The sequence below is a fragment of a genome, unplaced genomic scaffold (genome assembly GCF_019419815.1).
Source record: "Pyrus x bretschneideri cultivar Hongxiangsu unplaced genomic scaffold, Pyrus_bretschneideri_v1 Contig8, whole genome shotgun sequence".
Lineage (NCBI taxonomy): Eukaryota > Viridiplantae > Streptophyta > Magnoliopsida > Rosales > Rosaceae > Pyrus > Pyrus x bretschneideri.
This window is the reverse complement of record NW_025999820.1, coordinates 8,722,989-8,735,995: the sequence shown is the minus strand read 5'-3', so window position 1 is coordinate 8,735,995 and position 13,007 is coordinate 8,722,989. Positions and strand designations below refer to the sequence as shown.

At 36.6% G+C, this 13,007-nt stretch overlaps 2 protein-coding genes across 3 annotated transcripts; both read left to right on the top strand.

Annotated features, from left to right (window-relative positions):
- The first annotated feature begins 668 nt into the window (after positions 1–668).
- Positions 669–2,467, top strand: LOC103967776 (GDSL esterase/lipase EXL3). Of its 2 annotated transcripts, none has more exons than XM_018652453.2 (5): positions 669–988; positions 1,081–1,157; positions 1,294–1,527; positions 1,672–1,927; positions 2,029–2,467. In XM_018652453.2, the coding sequence occupies exons 1-5, from the start codon at positions 703–705 to the stop codon at positions 2,220–2,222; spliced, it is 1,047 nt and encodes a 348-aa protein (XP_018507969.1). In that variant the 5' UTR covers positions 669–702; the 3' UTR covers positions 2,223–2,467. The 2 variants fall into 2 exon arrangements, with proteins under 2 accessions (XP_018507969.1, XP_009379346.1); XM_009381071.3 differs by having other exon boundaries at positions 670–988; positions 1,081–1,211.
- A 5,140-nt stretch (positions 2,468–7,607) lies between these two features.
- Positions 7,608–10,570, top strand: LOC103967775 (GDSL esterase/lipase EXL3-like). Its single transcript, XM_009381070.3, has 5 exons — positions 7,608–7,952; positions 8,166–8,296; positions 8,369–8,602; positions 9,556–9,811; positions 10,083–10,570. The coding sequence occupies exons 1-5, from the start codon at positions 7,613–7,615 to the stop codon at positions 10,274–10,276; spliced, it is 1,155 nt and encodes a 384-aa protein (XP_009379345.2). The 5' UTR covers positions 7,608–7,612; the 3' UTR covers positions 10,277–10,570.
- Positions 10,571–13,007: the final 2,437 nt, after the last annotated feature.

The following is a 13,007-nucleotide window of genomic DNA, read 5'->3' as shown; positions in this document are numbered from 1 at the left end:
GAACAGTTGTTAAGCTAAATCCATTATGGAAGATATTTCAGTTGCGTCCCTTTGGTGCTTAACATGGAACAACAATATCCGCGCACAGGAAGAGCAAATTTCATACAAAAATACTCATAATTTAAGGAACCTAGAAACAAAAATTGCAGGAAGAACTTACCTTTGTTGCTGTCGAGGGAAGTTGAAGAGAGGAAGCAGTTCAGGTTTAAATTAAGAGAAATAGCATTTTTCGTGTAATTGTACTCTCAGCGAGGTTTGAATTGCAGCAGTCACTAATTTGTGTCGACCAAGAGCTTATTTAGCAAGTGTTTTTAAATGAATAAAAACGTTTGTAGAGAAGATATTTTTGAAACTGATTCTTAGTAAAAATACAAATTAATCATGGGAAAAACACTTTAAGTGTTTTTAAAACCTAAATTTTTTTTTTTCTAAAAGAGCTTTCAATTGTTTAGAATCACTTGTCCCAAGAGAATATCTGCGCATGGGTGCTATATGTGAAAATTTATGTAGGTAGAGCCTCGACTCCCTTTCCTGTAATTTTGGTCATCCTGACCTTCCCGTGTACGTTGAATTAAACCAGTCTCCGTCTAACAACTACTAAAAAGTAAATACATCTTCTGTGCAAATATCTAACTACCTACTCACGTACGCTTATGCTTAAAAGGCCTTCAACATGCGGTGTATTTTCATCCACTTAACACAATGAACTTTCTCTCCCAAAAACTTCTTCCTTCATCGAAATCTTCTCTCAAATTTCTTTCGGTCGTTATAGTTTTGTTCTTTTACAGCCATGCTGCTGCTGTGAAACTACCAAACAACGAAAAGATTCCGGCACTGATTGTTTTCGGAGATTCAATAGTGGATCCTGGAAACAACGACAATATTGGCACTATAGTCAAATGCAACTTCCCACCTTATGGGAGGGACTTTATAGGAAAACGGCCTACTGGAAGGTTCAGCAATGGCAGAGTTCCCTCAGACTTGATAGGTAAATCTAACTACTGTTGTCGTTGTTTTTAGATTTTACGGCTGCTGGCTTAACCAAACTGTAAGAAAATTAACCCGTTCCAAACTTTTCAGCTGAATCAGTTGGAGTGAAAAATATTTTACCAGCTTATTTGGATCCAAATGTGAAGATTGAAGACCTACTTACTGGTGTAAGTTTTGCCTCAGGTGGTTCAGGATATGATCCTCTCACTCCCCAAATTGTGGTAAATAATTATTATATCTTCCCATCTTTTACTATTTGATATTTGATACATCCTTGGTTTCTGTTAATTATGCTTCTTTCAGTCTGTCCTATCATTATCAGATCAACTAGACCTGTTCAAAGATTACATACGCAAGATAACTGCAGCAGTGGGGGAGGAGAGCGCGGCAACTATAGTATCAAAAAGCATATACATTTTGTGCATAGGAAGCGACGACATTGCAAATACTTATTTATCTACACCAGTGAGGAGACCTTACTATGACATTCCAGCGTACACCGATCTCATGATTAACTCGGCTTCAAGCTTCTTACAGGTAAACGTCGAAGAATTGCAAAGGTCAGCATGGGAAAATGAATTTTTCGTTCTTGAAACTTTGCTTCCAAGTAACTGAGATCAAGGATTAAAGTGTGCTTTACTTTTTGCCCTTATTTTAATGTGGGAAAAAATGGGGCTGCAGGAACTTTATGGACTCGGAGCAAGAAGAATTGGAGTAATAAATCTGCCGGCAATCGGGTGTGTGCCGTCACAGAGAACACTGGGTGGAGGCATAAATAGGGATTGCTCCGAGACTGCTAACCAAGCGGCCCGCCTCTTCAACTCCAAGCTCTCGGCCAAAATAGATGCCTTCAATAAGAGGCTTCCACAAGCGAGGGTTGTCTACCTTGATATCTACTACACATTGCTTTCCCTCATACAAAACCCTACTCAATATGGTAAGATCGTCATATTTGTTTAATTTCAAATTAGTGATACATCAACTAAGTTTACGGGTAATGTTAAACTGTGAATCTAAGGTACTTATACATGGATTCAGGATTTGAAGTGGCGAATAAGGGCTGCTGTGGAACAGGAAACATCGAGGTTAGCGTCCTGTGTACTCGTTATTCTCCGGGAACCTGCAATGATTCATCGAAATACATATTCTGGGACAGCTATCATCCCACAGAGAAGACATATGAGATCCTTGTCCCTCTGGTTTTCGATACGCAAATTCGTAAATTCTTCTGATCATCAGCTTCTCAGTCTCTCACGTCTCAAGTTTCAAGTCTCAACAATCAATAAATTGGCAAGCCAGCTTAATGTGTTGTATTTCTACTATTCTGTATTGTCTTCATTGTCGTACTTTTCGATTGTATTAATGTGCACAAAATTGTTAATACAATCTTACGGTGTGTGAACAAAAAGATGAAATATGGATTTACAGCCTTCAGATTTGTACGTAATAAACGGATTAGAAATCCAATTTCGAAAAACATGTCTTGTGAGCCAATTAAGGTTCCAAAGAGATTCACCCTCATAATCTGCAACGTGTTGGTGCATTTTTTAATATTAAATGAATAAATTATAATTGTCATTATATGTCGTTACTTAGTGGAAAATTAAGATGATCGTCATTATTTGTTGTCAGTGAGAATTAAGATGGGAGTCTTTAACCTTTCATATAATGTAGCTCTTATAACTTTTGTTTTGTTAATTTGTGTTTATTAAACTTAAAGTTAGTAGCATTCTCCATCATCTTTTCATTTATTATCCACCACCCAATCTGTTCTACAACTATTATTCTTCATTACTCCATCTTTTTCATTCTACTTATTGGCCAAAGAAGGGTGTTCGTGTGAGCTTTGGACTCTTCCCTTTGTGTAGATAGGTTTGAATCACACAACATTTCACTTGGGTTGTTTTGGAGGGACAAGTCAAAATATATACTGTAACAATTCATGGATAAATTATTAAACCTTAGTGGGCTTGAATCTTCTCAAAGAGAACAAGATATCCGTACCTCAACCTAGTTGTCTACATGCTTCTTAGAAAAATATAATAATGTCCTTGTAATTTCCAACACAACATTTTCAATGTGGTTGAAATATTCAAATATACATACCTGTAAAAATAGTTGACATAAATATGTAATTTCCGTCGTTTCATAATTTGATTATCGGATTAAAAATAATTGACAGTATAAATTTATAACTTTGTCATTGTAAATACGAACAACATCCATATTGATCTGCATTATCGGATTCAATTATATGAAAACCGGCTTATCAATTATTTGATTTGACCTAAAAATTATTACACAGAACTAGAAGGAAAATGATCCTCGTCAAATCTTTTTTTTTTGGGGATTCAAGAAATTTCATAATCATGGTCGTTTATTATACATCATATGGTCAAAAATCATTTGAAATTTAAAGTTTAAAATTAAATATAAATAGTACATAACGAAAATTGATAATACAATGTACGATGAATGATCATTATTAAGGGATCCTTTTCTGAACTAGAACAAGCGACCTCCCTCTTCGACAAAAGTGAAGGTTGTCTTTTGGGTATTCTGTCCTAATCGTGTCCACAAGATGGAGTTGACTGCCATGTTTCATAATTAATTAATAGAATGGTCAATAATTGTCCTTTGTTTGGTGCTCGTGGAGTTGCAATCAGTATAGTTGACAGGAATTGAAAATACGCATAAGGCCTTCATATTACGTCAATTGAGAATATTTACTAATTAGCCATATATTAATAGTTAATTTTTGTTTTGGATATAAAAGTTATAAATTTTTATAATAATTATACATAAATCAATGAAACATATCACATGATTTAAACTAGTTAGAAAATGACTAATCTATCATTCTCTCAGTTCAATTTATTGATTTTATGCTCTCATCGTTCTCTCTTTTGTGTTTATCTACTCCCTTTTATCTTAGCTTTCCTTCCCCTTTCTATCTCTTCACTCTTTCCCGTCCTCCTCTCTTCCTATGTCTCTCATCTTCTCTCCGATGAAGAAGAAGAGGTCATTGCCCATTGGTGACGGCGAGTAGAACTAGATCCCAACTGCTCAATCAATCAGCGACCACAACATCGTAATTGACACAATTCTTTCTAGAACCATCAATGACCTCAACGAGACTGTAGGGCGGATGGTGCGGCGTGGTTTGGGAATGAGTGGTCACATATCAATTGTTGTGTCGAAAAGAGTTTCTAGAAGAAAGCTTGTTGAGGCTAGGGCCGCACAAGTGGAACTTGAGTATCGATGAGGTTTAGAAGACGTCATAGAAGGATCAAATCTGAAAAATTCGTGCTTTGAATTTTAGGTCATTTTTGCTACTGAATTTTGTAATTAAATTTGTGTTTGGAATGGTGGAAGGCAAAATCCATAGGAAAATAGGACTACAAAAATAGAAACTGCATTGCAGAGTCTGAATTCAAATGTAAAAGTAGAACAAAAAAATAGACAATTATTGCACAGCTTGGATCCAAATATAAAAACAGAACCAAAAATATACACTGCATAAAGTCTGAATTCAAATGTCAAAGTAGAACCAGAAACATACACGACATTGCGTAGTCTGAATTCAAAATAGAAACCAAAAATGGAGACGGCATCGTGGAGTCTTTAAATGTAGAAGATACATAAAAAACAATTAGTTAATTCAGAGTGTAACAGATAACAGAATGGGAATAGTTTGGTAAGATCCCTTAAAGTTTTTGTACTTCATATCAACTGTCATACGATGTTATGTAATTCTCCGCAGGTTGCTATGCAGAAAACGACAATTAAAAGAAGCTCCCCCAACGATTCCACCATACTCTTCTTGTGACAAGCCCCAGAACAAACATAGTGTCGGCATCGATACAACCATTATCACATTCGGACAATAATCAACCATAACATGTTCCATAGCTGCGGACAACAGAAAATTTTTCTTTTTCTTGATAAAAAAAAAAATAACGTCTTCATAATTCACGATCCAGCTTAGGAACTTTTATGCTCTTTTTAGGGTCAAAACTGAATGTTCCAAGGTGTTATATTTCCATGACCACTTAACCACCATGACCGCAGGGAATAAATCGAGATTTCAGCCCAAGTCGACCTTATCATAACCCCTAGTACTCCAACAAACCTGGTCGATGCCATACACTCTAAAAACACTAAAAATTCCAATAAGTTGAATACCTTTGTCTTTGGGAATGATTCGGGCAATCGTCCTACGACAAGCTGAGAGAGCGGAAGTAACAACCGAGTTATATTGTTCCCCCATTTCCTTCTTTGACATGAATCAACCAACCCCTTTCATTTGTAGTTTGTGCGAGATGATAGACTACGCTCTTGTTGAGGTCACGAATCAGGGTTTTCGATGCAAATTTAGACAGGGTATTTGAGTGGTTTCTCAAAGGGAGGAATAGAACCTGCCATCTCTTGCACTCCATGACAGTAGAGATGCTGGAGTCGAAATCTGCCTGATCTGCACTGGCCCTGTAGAGCTCTAGTTTATTTACTAGATGCGATCATGTGACTTGCTTCTTTTCTGTTCGGCCCCATTTTTCTTGTAAGGTTTAAGTTCAATAACCCAAGAAAAGGGGTTATAGGGTTAGTCCAACTCCAACTCCTCCAACACCAACGTCGTCTTTTTTCTTATACAGATGCCGAATTTCTTAAACTTTTTGCATTGCGCAACTCGCTTGTCGACCAGTGCATAAAACACTGCGTTTGCAAGCATTTACATTGCGGACTTCGCACTTGAGTAGTTTCCCTCCTGTTTTTTTATTATCTAAAGAAGGGGATTTGAAGTTAAGATCTCGCCGAATTAAAGAGTTAGTTGGTCACACAATCAGTTTATATATCAATATTTATATTTTCCTTTGTTGTATAATGAGTTGAGCTATTTAAGGTTGTGCTATATGTACAACTACAAATTTTTATTTGGAAAACTTCGACTGTATAAGAGAAAGTTTATTAAATTCGAAAAAAAAAGTTATACCTAGTTAGAGATACATAAAATTACCCCTCATAATACCAAAAAAAAAAAACAAAATAAAGTGAAAAATATAAGAAAAGAGGAGAAACATAAACCTGACCTCTCTTAAGCTAACAAATAAAAATACAAGAAAAGAAGGGGACGTAAAGCCTAAAACCCTCTATAAAAAAATCTAGAAGATCTAGACTTGTAAAACAAGTTGCAAAACACCAAAGTAATATGCTAGAAAAAAAAAAAAAAAAAAAAAAAACAGACATCATAAAAGAGGAAAAACAAGTTGCAAAGCACCAAAAGCAATACGTACAACAACAATATTTGGATAGTTTGTTCCACACTTATAGATGCTTAGAGACTAAAGTTAAAAATCACACATTTGCTTTATAACTATATGACAAAATTGGATCACTAATTCCTAAACTTTAGTTGAACTTGAGTTTTAGTTCTTGAACTAAAAATCCATGAGTATTGAATATGGATGGATGCAAAACATTTGCAGCAGTACTATGTACTGATGGTAAAAAAGCAGTTGGATATATACAGTTCAAAAAGTGATTAATCACTAAACACTAATTAGCCAAACCATATACATAATATACAATGAAGGTTAGATGATTTCTGATCACAGTATGGTGTGAAAATTTGACTGCAAACCAGCGACGAAGGAAATAAGCAGCACCATTTTTTCTTCTTCTGATAAGATAGAATTTATGCAGCTGCAAAAACCTTTGATTGTTTTAGGTCATCTCCAACCGAAGGGTTCATACTTCATAGGGCTAGAGGGTTGAAAATAACCTAAAAATCATCTCTAACTGAGGGCCAGGCCAAAGGGCTCGTGGGCCCTACTAGACAAAAAAGGGTCAAAGGGCCAACCGGTTGGCCCAAAGGAGCCAGCCAGCCGGGCCAGAATTTGAAAACCAACATTAACTAGCTAACATCAAATAGTCGTTATTATTATTTATTTTATTTTTTTTTACAAAATTTGTTTTAAAAATTGTAAAAATTCTTTTTTTTTTCCTATAACTTGCTACACCATTAAACATTACATAACATTAAGTAACATGAAACAACATTAAACAATATTAAACAATATTAAATAACATTAAATAACATTAAACAACATAAAAATTATGTTTTAACCCTATGGCCGTTGGAGATGATTTTTTGTGACAAGGCTAAAACGAGCCATTTGGCCCTCGGTTAGAGATGGTAAGAAATATGGTCTTCCATTGTTCATTAAAATATTAATTTCTTGTAGAACCAGAGGGTTAAAATGAGTCATCTGGCCAGCCTTCGGTTGGAGATGACCTTATTTCTTTCTTTTTGGGCCATCTGAAGCCTTGACTTTGAAAATGCGAGTTATACAGCAGACGCGTTTGCAACATGAAAGAAGTTTATAACTATTAGTCTAGTAATATTTCACGGAATTTCTCTTTTGAATTATCAAACTCTTAGTTTGCAATGCCGTGAGGAAATTTTGCATCTGTTGCATATGAGACTACAGTTGAAAGAAGTAGATTTCTAGCTCACCCAATTAATACGTCCCCTCGAATTAAACCGAACCCTAACTAACAACTACTAAAAGCTAAAATGTACATCTTTTGAGCCAATTATTGCGCTAGCCACATACTTACACAAATGCTTAAAAACACCTATGAAAACTTAAACATGCAGTGTATATTTTCACCCACCAAGGCAATGAACTTCCTCTCCCCAAAACTTCTTCCTTCATCTTCTCTCAAACTTATAACGATCACCATAGTCTTATTCTTGTACCGCAATGCAGCTGCTGTAGACCTACCAAACAACGAAAAGATTCCAGCAGTGATTGTTTTTGGAGATTCAATAGTGGATCCGGGAAACAACAACAATATTGGCACGATAGTCAAATGCAATTTCCCACCTTATGGGAGGGACTTTGTAGGAAAAAGGCCTACTGGAAGGTTTAGCAATGGCAGAGTCCCCTCAGACTTGATAGGTAATCTGACTATTGTCGCTGTTGTTTCTTACTTTTTACTAGCTCTACTGGCTCAACCAACAACAACAACAACCAGCCGTATCCCACTAAATGGGGTCGGCTATATGAATCCTAAAACGCGATTGTGCACGGTTTTGCGCTAAGTCTTCAGTTAGATCCAAGTACTGGCTCAACAAAACTGTGAAAATGATTAACCCTTTAAAAATATTTCAGCTGAATCAGTTGGAGTGAAGAAGATTTTGCCAGCTTATTTGGACTCAAATCTGAAGATTCAAGACCTACTTACTGGTGTAAGTTTTGCCTCAGGTGGCTCAGGATATGATCCCCTCACTCCCAAAATAGTGGTAAATAAATATAACCCCCCTTTTTCTATTTACTATTTCATCCTTTCTTTCTGTTAATTTTGTTTCTATCAGTCTGTCTTATCTCTATCAGATCAACTAGACTTGTTCAAAAAATACATAATCAAGATAAATGCAGCCGTTGGGAAGGAGAGAACGGCGACTATAGTATCGAAAAGTATATACATTGTGTGCACAGGGAGTAACGACATTGCGAATACTTATTTATCTACACCACTAAGAAGACCTCACTATGACATTCCAGCGTATACCGATCTCATGGTTAAATCGGCTTCAAGTTTCTTTCAGGTAAACATCGAACAATTGCAATTCGTGAATGTCAGCACTAGAAAAATAAATGGTTTTGTAGTCGTGCATTACCACTTACGTAGCCATGAAGTACTAAATTTGCAATGCCCTGCATCCTGAGATGCACATAAGCTTGGGATCCATCAAAATTTCAGACCTAGCTAAACGTAGTCCAGTTTGTTAGAGCAATGTGCTTCCCCCTTTTGCACCCAAGTTTGAATCCCCCTCCCCGTAGTGTAGATTAGACTAGAATATTGCTCAAACAAAAATACAAAATTTTCATCAGAACTAGCTGTTAGACAAATAAGGAATATGATTGGAGTCCTTGTGTAATTGTATATAATATTATTCACTATTGGAACTATAAGACGTCCTACCTTGTCCTACCTACACACTAGACGTCCTACAGCCGTCCTACAGCGGTCCTACCTTGTCCTACCTACACACTAGCCGTCCTACAGTCGTCAAGCCGTCCTACAGCCGTCCTACCTTGTCCTACCTACACACTAGCCGTCCTACAGCCGTCAAGTTGTCCTACAGCCGTCCTACCTTATCCTACCTACACACTAGGACGGCTACCTTGTCCTACCTACACACTTGTATCATGTATATATATCCTTGTAATCTTGTAGAGAAAGATAATGAAAAAAAGCATTCTCTTCCATTTTTTCCACATTCACGTATCAATAACAAATATATTTTTTAGCCTACATACCTTTTTCTACACTAGCCACCTCAGAAGAGTAACAATTGTCAATCTGCCGCATATTTCGGTATCCCAAGTTCCATAGATGAGCTCACCCATGCGTATCTTTTTCATTCTTGAATCTTGGGTGCCAAGTAATTGGGATTGTATGAAGAAGCTGCTCTGAGTTGTAGCAGAGATGGTTAAAGCGTGACACACTACGTCGTACCTTGCTATTTTTTAATGTGGGGAAAAAATGGAACTGCAGGAACTATATGGACTCGGAGCAAGAAGAATTGGAGTTGTAAGTCTGCCAGCCATCGGGTGTGTACCGTCACAGAGAACACTGAGTGGAGGCATAGACAGAGGGTGCTCGGAGACTGCCAACCAAGCAGCAAGTCTCTTCAACTCCAAGCTCTCTGCCCAAATAGATGCCTTCAATAGGAGGCTGCCAGAAGCAAGGCTTGTCTACCTCGATATCTATAACACATTGCTTTCCCTCATCCAAAATCCTACTCAATATGGTAAATCATCATGTTGGTCAATTTCGGAAATAGCAATTTGCAAAAATACGTCAATTTCTCATATATGAGTTACCAACAATGTTCTCTTACCACGCAAAGATTTAAGTTGTCATACTGTGAATCTAAGACCAAACATTTTGAATGTGAACCAAACAAGATCGATAGTCTAAAATTCACTTTTTTAGTCATCGCCATAGTCTCGGAAAAAACAAAAATTCCACAACGCATATGGATCATAAGGTTGGTACAATGATTTTCTATATGGTTTCAGGATTTGAAGTGATCAATCGAGGATGCTGTGGAACGGGAAACGTTGAGGTTAGCATTCTGTGTACACGTTACTCTCCGGGAACCTGCAATGATTCGTCGAAATACATATTCTGGGACAGCTACCATCCTTCAGAGAAAGGATATGAAGTCATCACCCCTCTGGCTTTCGATTCGCAAGTTCATAAGTTTTTCTGAAGCCCCTTTCTCTCTCAAGTCTCAGCAATCAATAAATTTCCAAGCCAGTTTTGATGTATTTCTCTTTCAGAAGTTTGAGCCTCAAATTGTTAGAAATTGATGTCTGTCTTTTTTTTTTTTTTTTTTAATAGAAATTGATGTCTGTCACTTTTTGACTTTTTGTCACACTTTTGTATTATTTTTTAAAAAATGACAACTAGTGTCAAACCACGGTTATCTACTATTTTTGGGCCTACAGAGGCTATGGTGAATTTCACCCCATTGAAAAATCAATGTGAATTGAAATTAACTAATTATACTTCATTCTAAACAAAGTATAAACTTTGATGTTTTGATATCGGTTGTTTTCAATAGAAATTATGAAAATTTGCTCAAAAACGTGAAAATTTAGAATGTACCATTGGGGATGTCAAACATTGATTTAAACGAAATATGAAAGTTTCTCCAATGTTTAACTGATATATCAGAAATATAGAAGAAATCTGTCAATTTCAACCAAAATTTAAGTGTTTGGGGGTGTGCTATTCACACACCTCTTTTTACTTCTCACACACCCTTTATTAATTTATATCCTTTGATCTTCTTTAATTCACTCGATCCGACGGCTACAAATTAAGGTGTGTATGAAGTAAAAAGGGGTGTGTGGATAGCACATCCCTAAGTGTTTTTCCGACATGGGTGAAGTCTAAACCAAATGCCATAATACAATTTTTTTCAAGCTTCCAGCCAATTGTGTTATGACACTTGTTGTACCAAACCATGTTTCAAGCTAAAGGTGGCATATCAACCCATTGGGTTGTTAATGCATACCCATCAAGACTCATTTAGTTTGTTTTCATCTTACACTTTTATCACCACTACCAAACTCATCTCGATATTATATTGATATCAAATTAAACGGGTCTTAATGTACTCATTAATAACCAATGAATTAATTTGTCGCCTTTATTCCCAATACAATGAAAATTTCTCGTGTTAGTGATGACTTTATATAGTCATGACTTCGTTTTTAACTTGATAACCAAGTCCAAGTTGAGGATCGATCGTTACATTTTTAACACGATGCTCTTAGGTGTAGCATACCGCTGTTTATAAGAAAGAAGTCGAGAAATAAACAGCAGCATGGGTATTAGCACGAATTAAAAGCTCTATATATTCAATTAAAATTTTTTTGGTGATTTATGGTTGCGAGGATAATGACACGAATTAAAAGTTTAAAAAGATGCTCAAAACCAAATTAAAAGTTCAAATAGCAAAATAGAACATTGTCCAAACTTTACAAGGCGTTACTAAATTTTTACCTTTAATTTTTTATTTATTTCTCATTAAAAAAATAAAAATGAAAATAGTTTTTACATGGGCCACACCATTGGTCAAAAAATCCAATCCAAAACAAGCTCTTAGCCCAAGCCATTCATACAATTCAATCCAACGCCATAGCTTCTCCGCCACGGCTGCAGACCTCTCTGCTCAAACCTTCCTCCTATCCACAACCACCACCACCCCCCAACGCTCCCACCCCAGGACCACCACCTCCTTCTTGCCTTCCTCCTCTCTCTACTCTCACTCCAAACCCCTCCTCCACCTCTCCAAAACCTCCCGCCCCCGCCGTCACAGCCTCCACCATGTGCTCTGCCAGTCCACCGGCACCCAACCCATTTTCCAGCTCGGCAATGACCGCCTCTCCAAGGTCCCCATTTCCCACATCAGGAACCTCTGCATCATCGCCCACATCGACCATGGCAAGTCAACTTTGGCCGATAAGCTGCTCGAAACCACCGGCACTGTGCAGAGGCGCGAGTTATATTGTTACCCCATTTCCTTCTTTGACATGAATCAACCAACCCCTTTCATTTGTAGTTTGTGCGAGATGATAGACTACGCTCTCGCTGAGGTCACGAATCAAGTACCAATATGCGAATTACACAAAAGAAGCGTTTGCAATACGAAAGAAGTTTATAGCTAGCTATTAGTCAAGAACCAATCAGGATACAAATTTGGGGTCTTCCTGGATGGATTGACCTACGACTGATTTACTCAGGCCCTTTCCCACCGACTTCTTCCTTCATTTGGAGAAGTCATCAGGAATGGGACCAGTGGAAAGTTGTATGCAGAAGGACCAGTGGAAAGTTGGACGCATTGATTGACGCTCGTCCAGCCCAGCTGCTGTTTATAGAGCTCAGTAATATTTCACGGAATTTCTCTTTTGAATTATCAAACTCTTAGTTTGCAATGCCGTGCCATGAGGAAATTTTGCATGTGCTGCATATGAGACAACAGTTGAAAGAAGTTGATTTCTAGCACACCCAATTAATACGTCCCCTCGAATTAAACCGAACCCTAACTAACAACTATTAAAAGCTAAAATGTACATCTTTTGAGCCAATTATTGAGGGGCTTTCTTTAACTTTAATTCTTTAAGAAGATTAAAATTTAAAATAAACATGATGTTAGGTTACATATTAATTATAATCTCTTGATATGTCTTTAATAGAAATAATTAATGTGCATTTTATTTAATCTCACATTAAATATTTAAATTTGTTAATATACAAATTTTAATTTATTTTTTTACCAAAAAAAAGTTTTTTAATTTATTAATTTTATTTAGCATTCTTCAAACTTGAAAGACTCAATTAATGTACCTAAATGTGTGTACCGATATGGATTATATTGAATTAATGTATTTAAATGTTAGTAACGAAATATATGCACCGAAATGTATTATAAT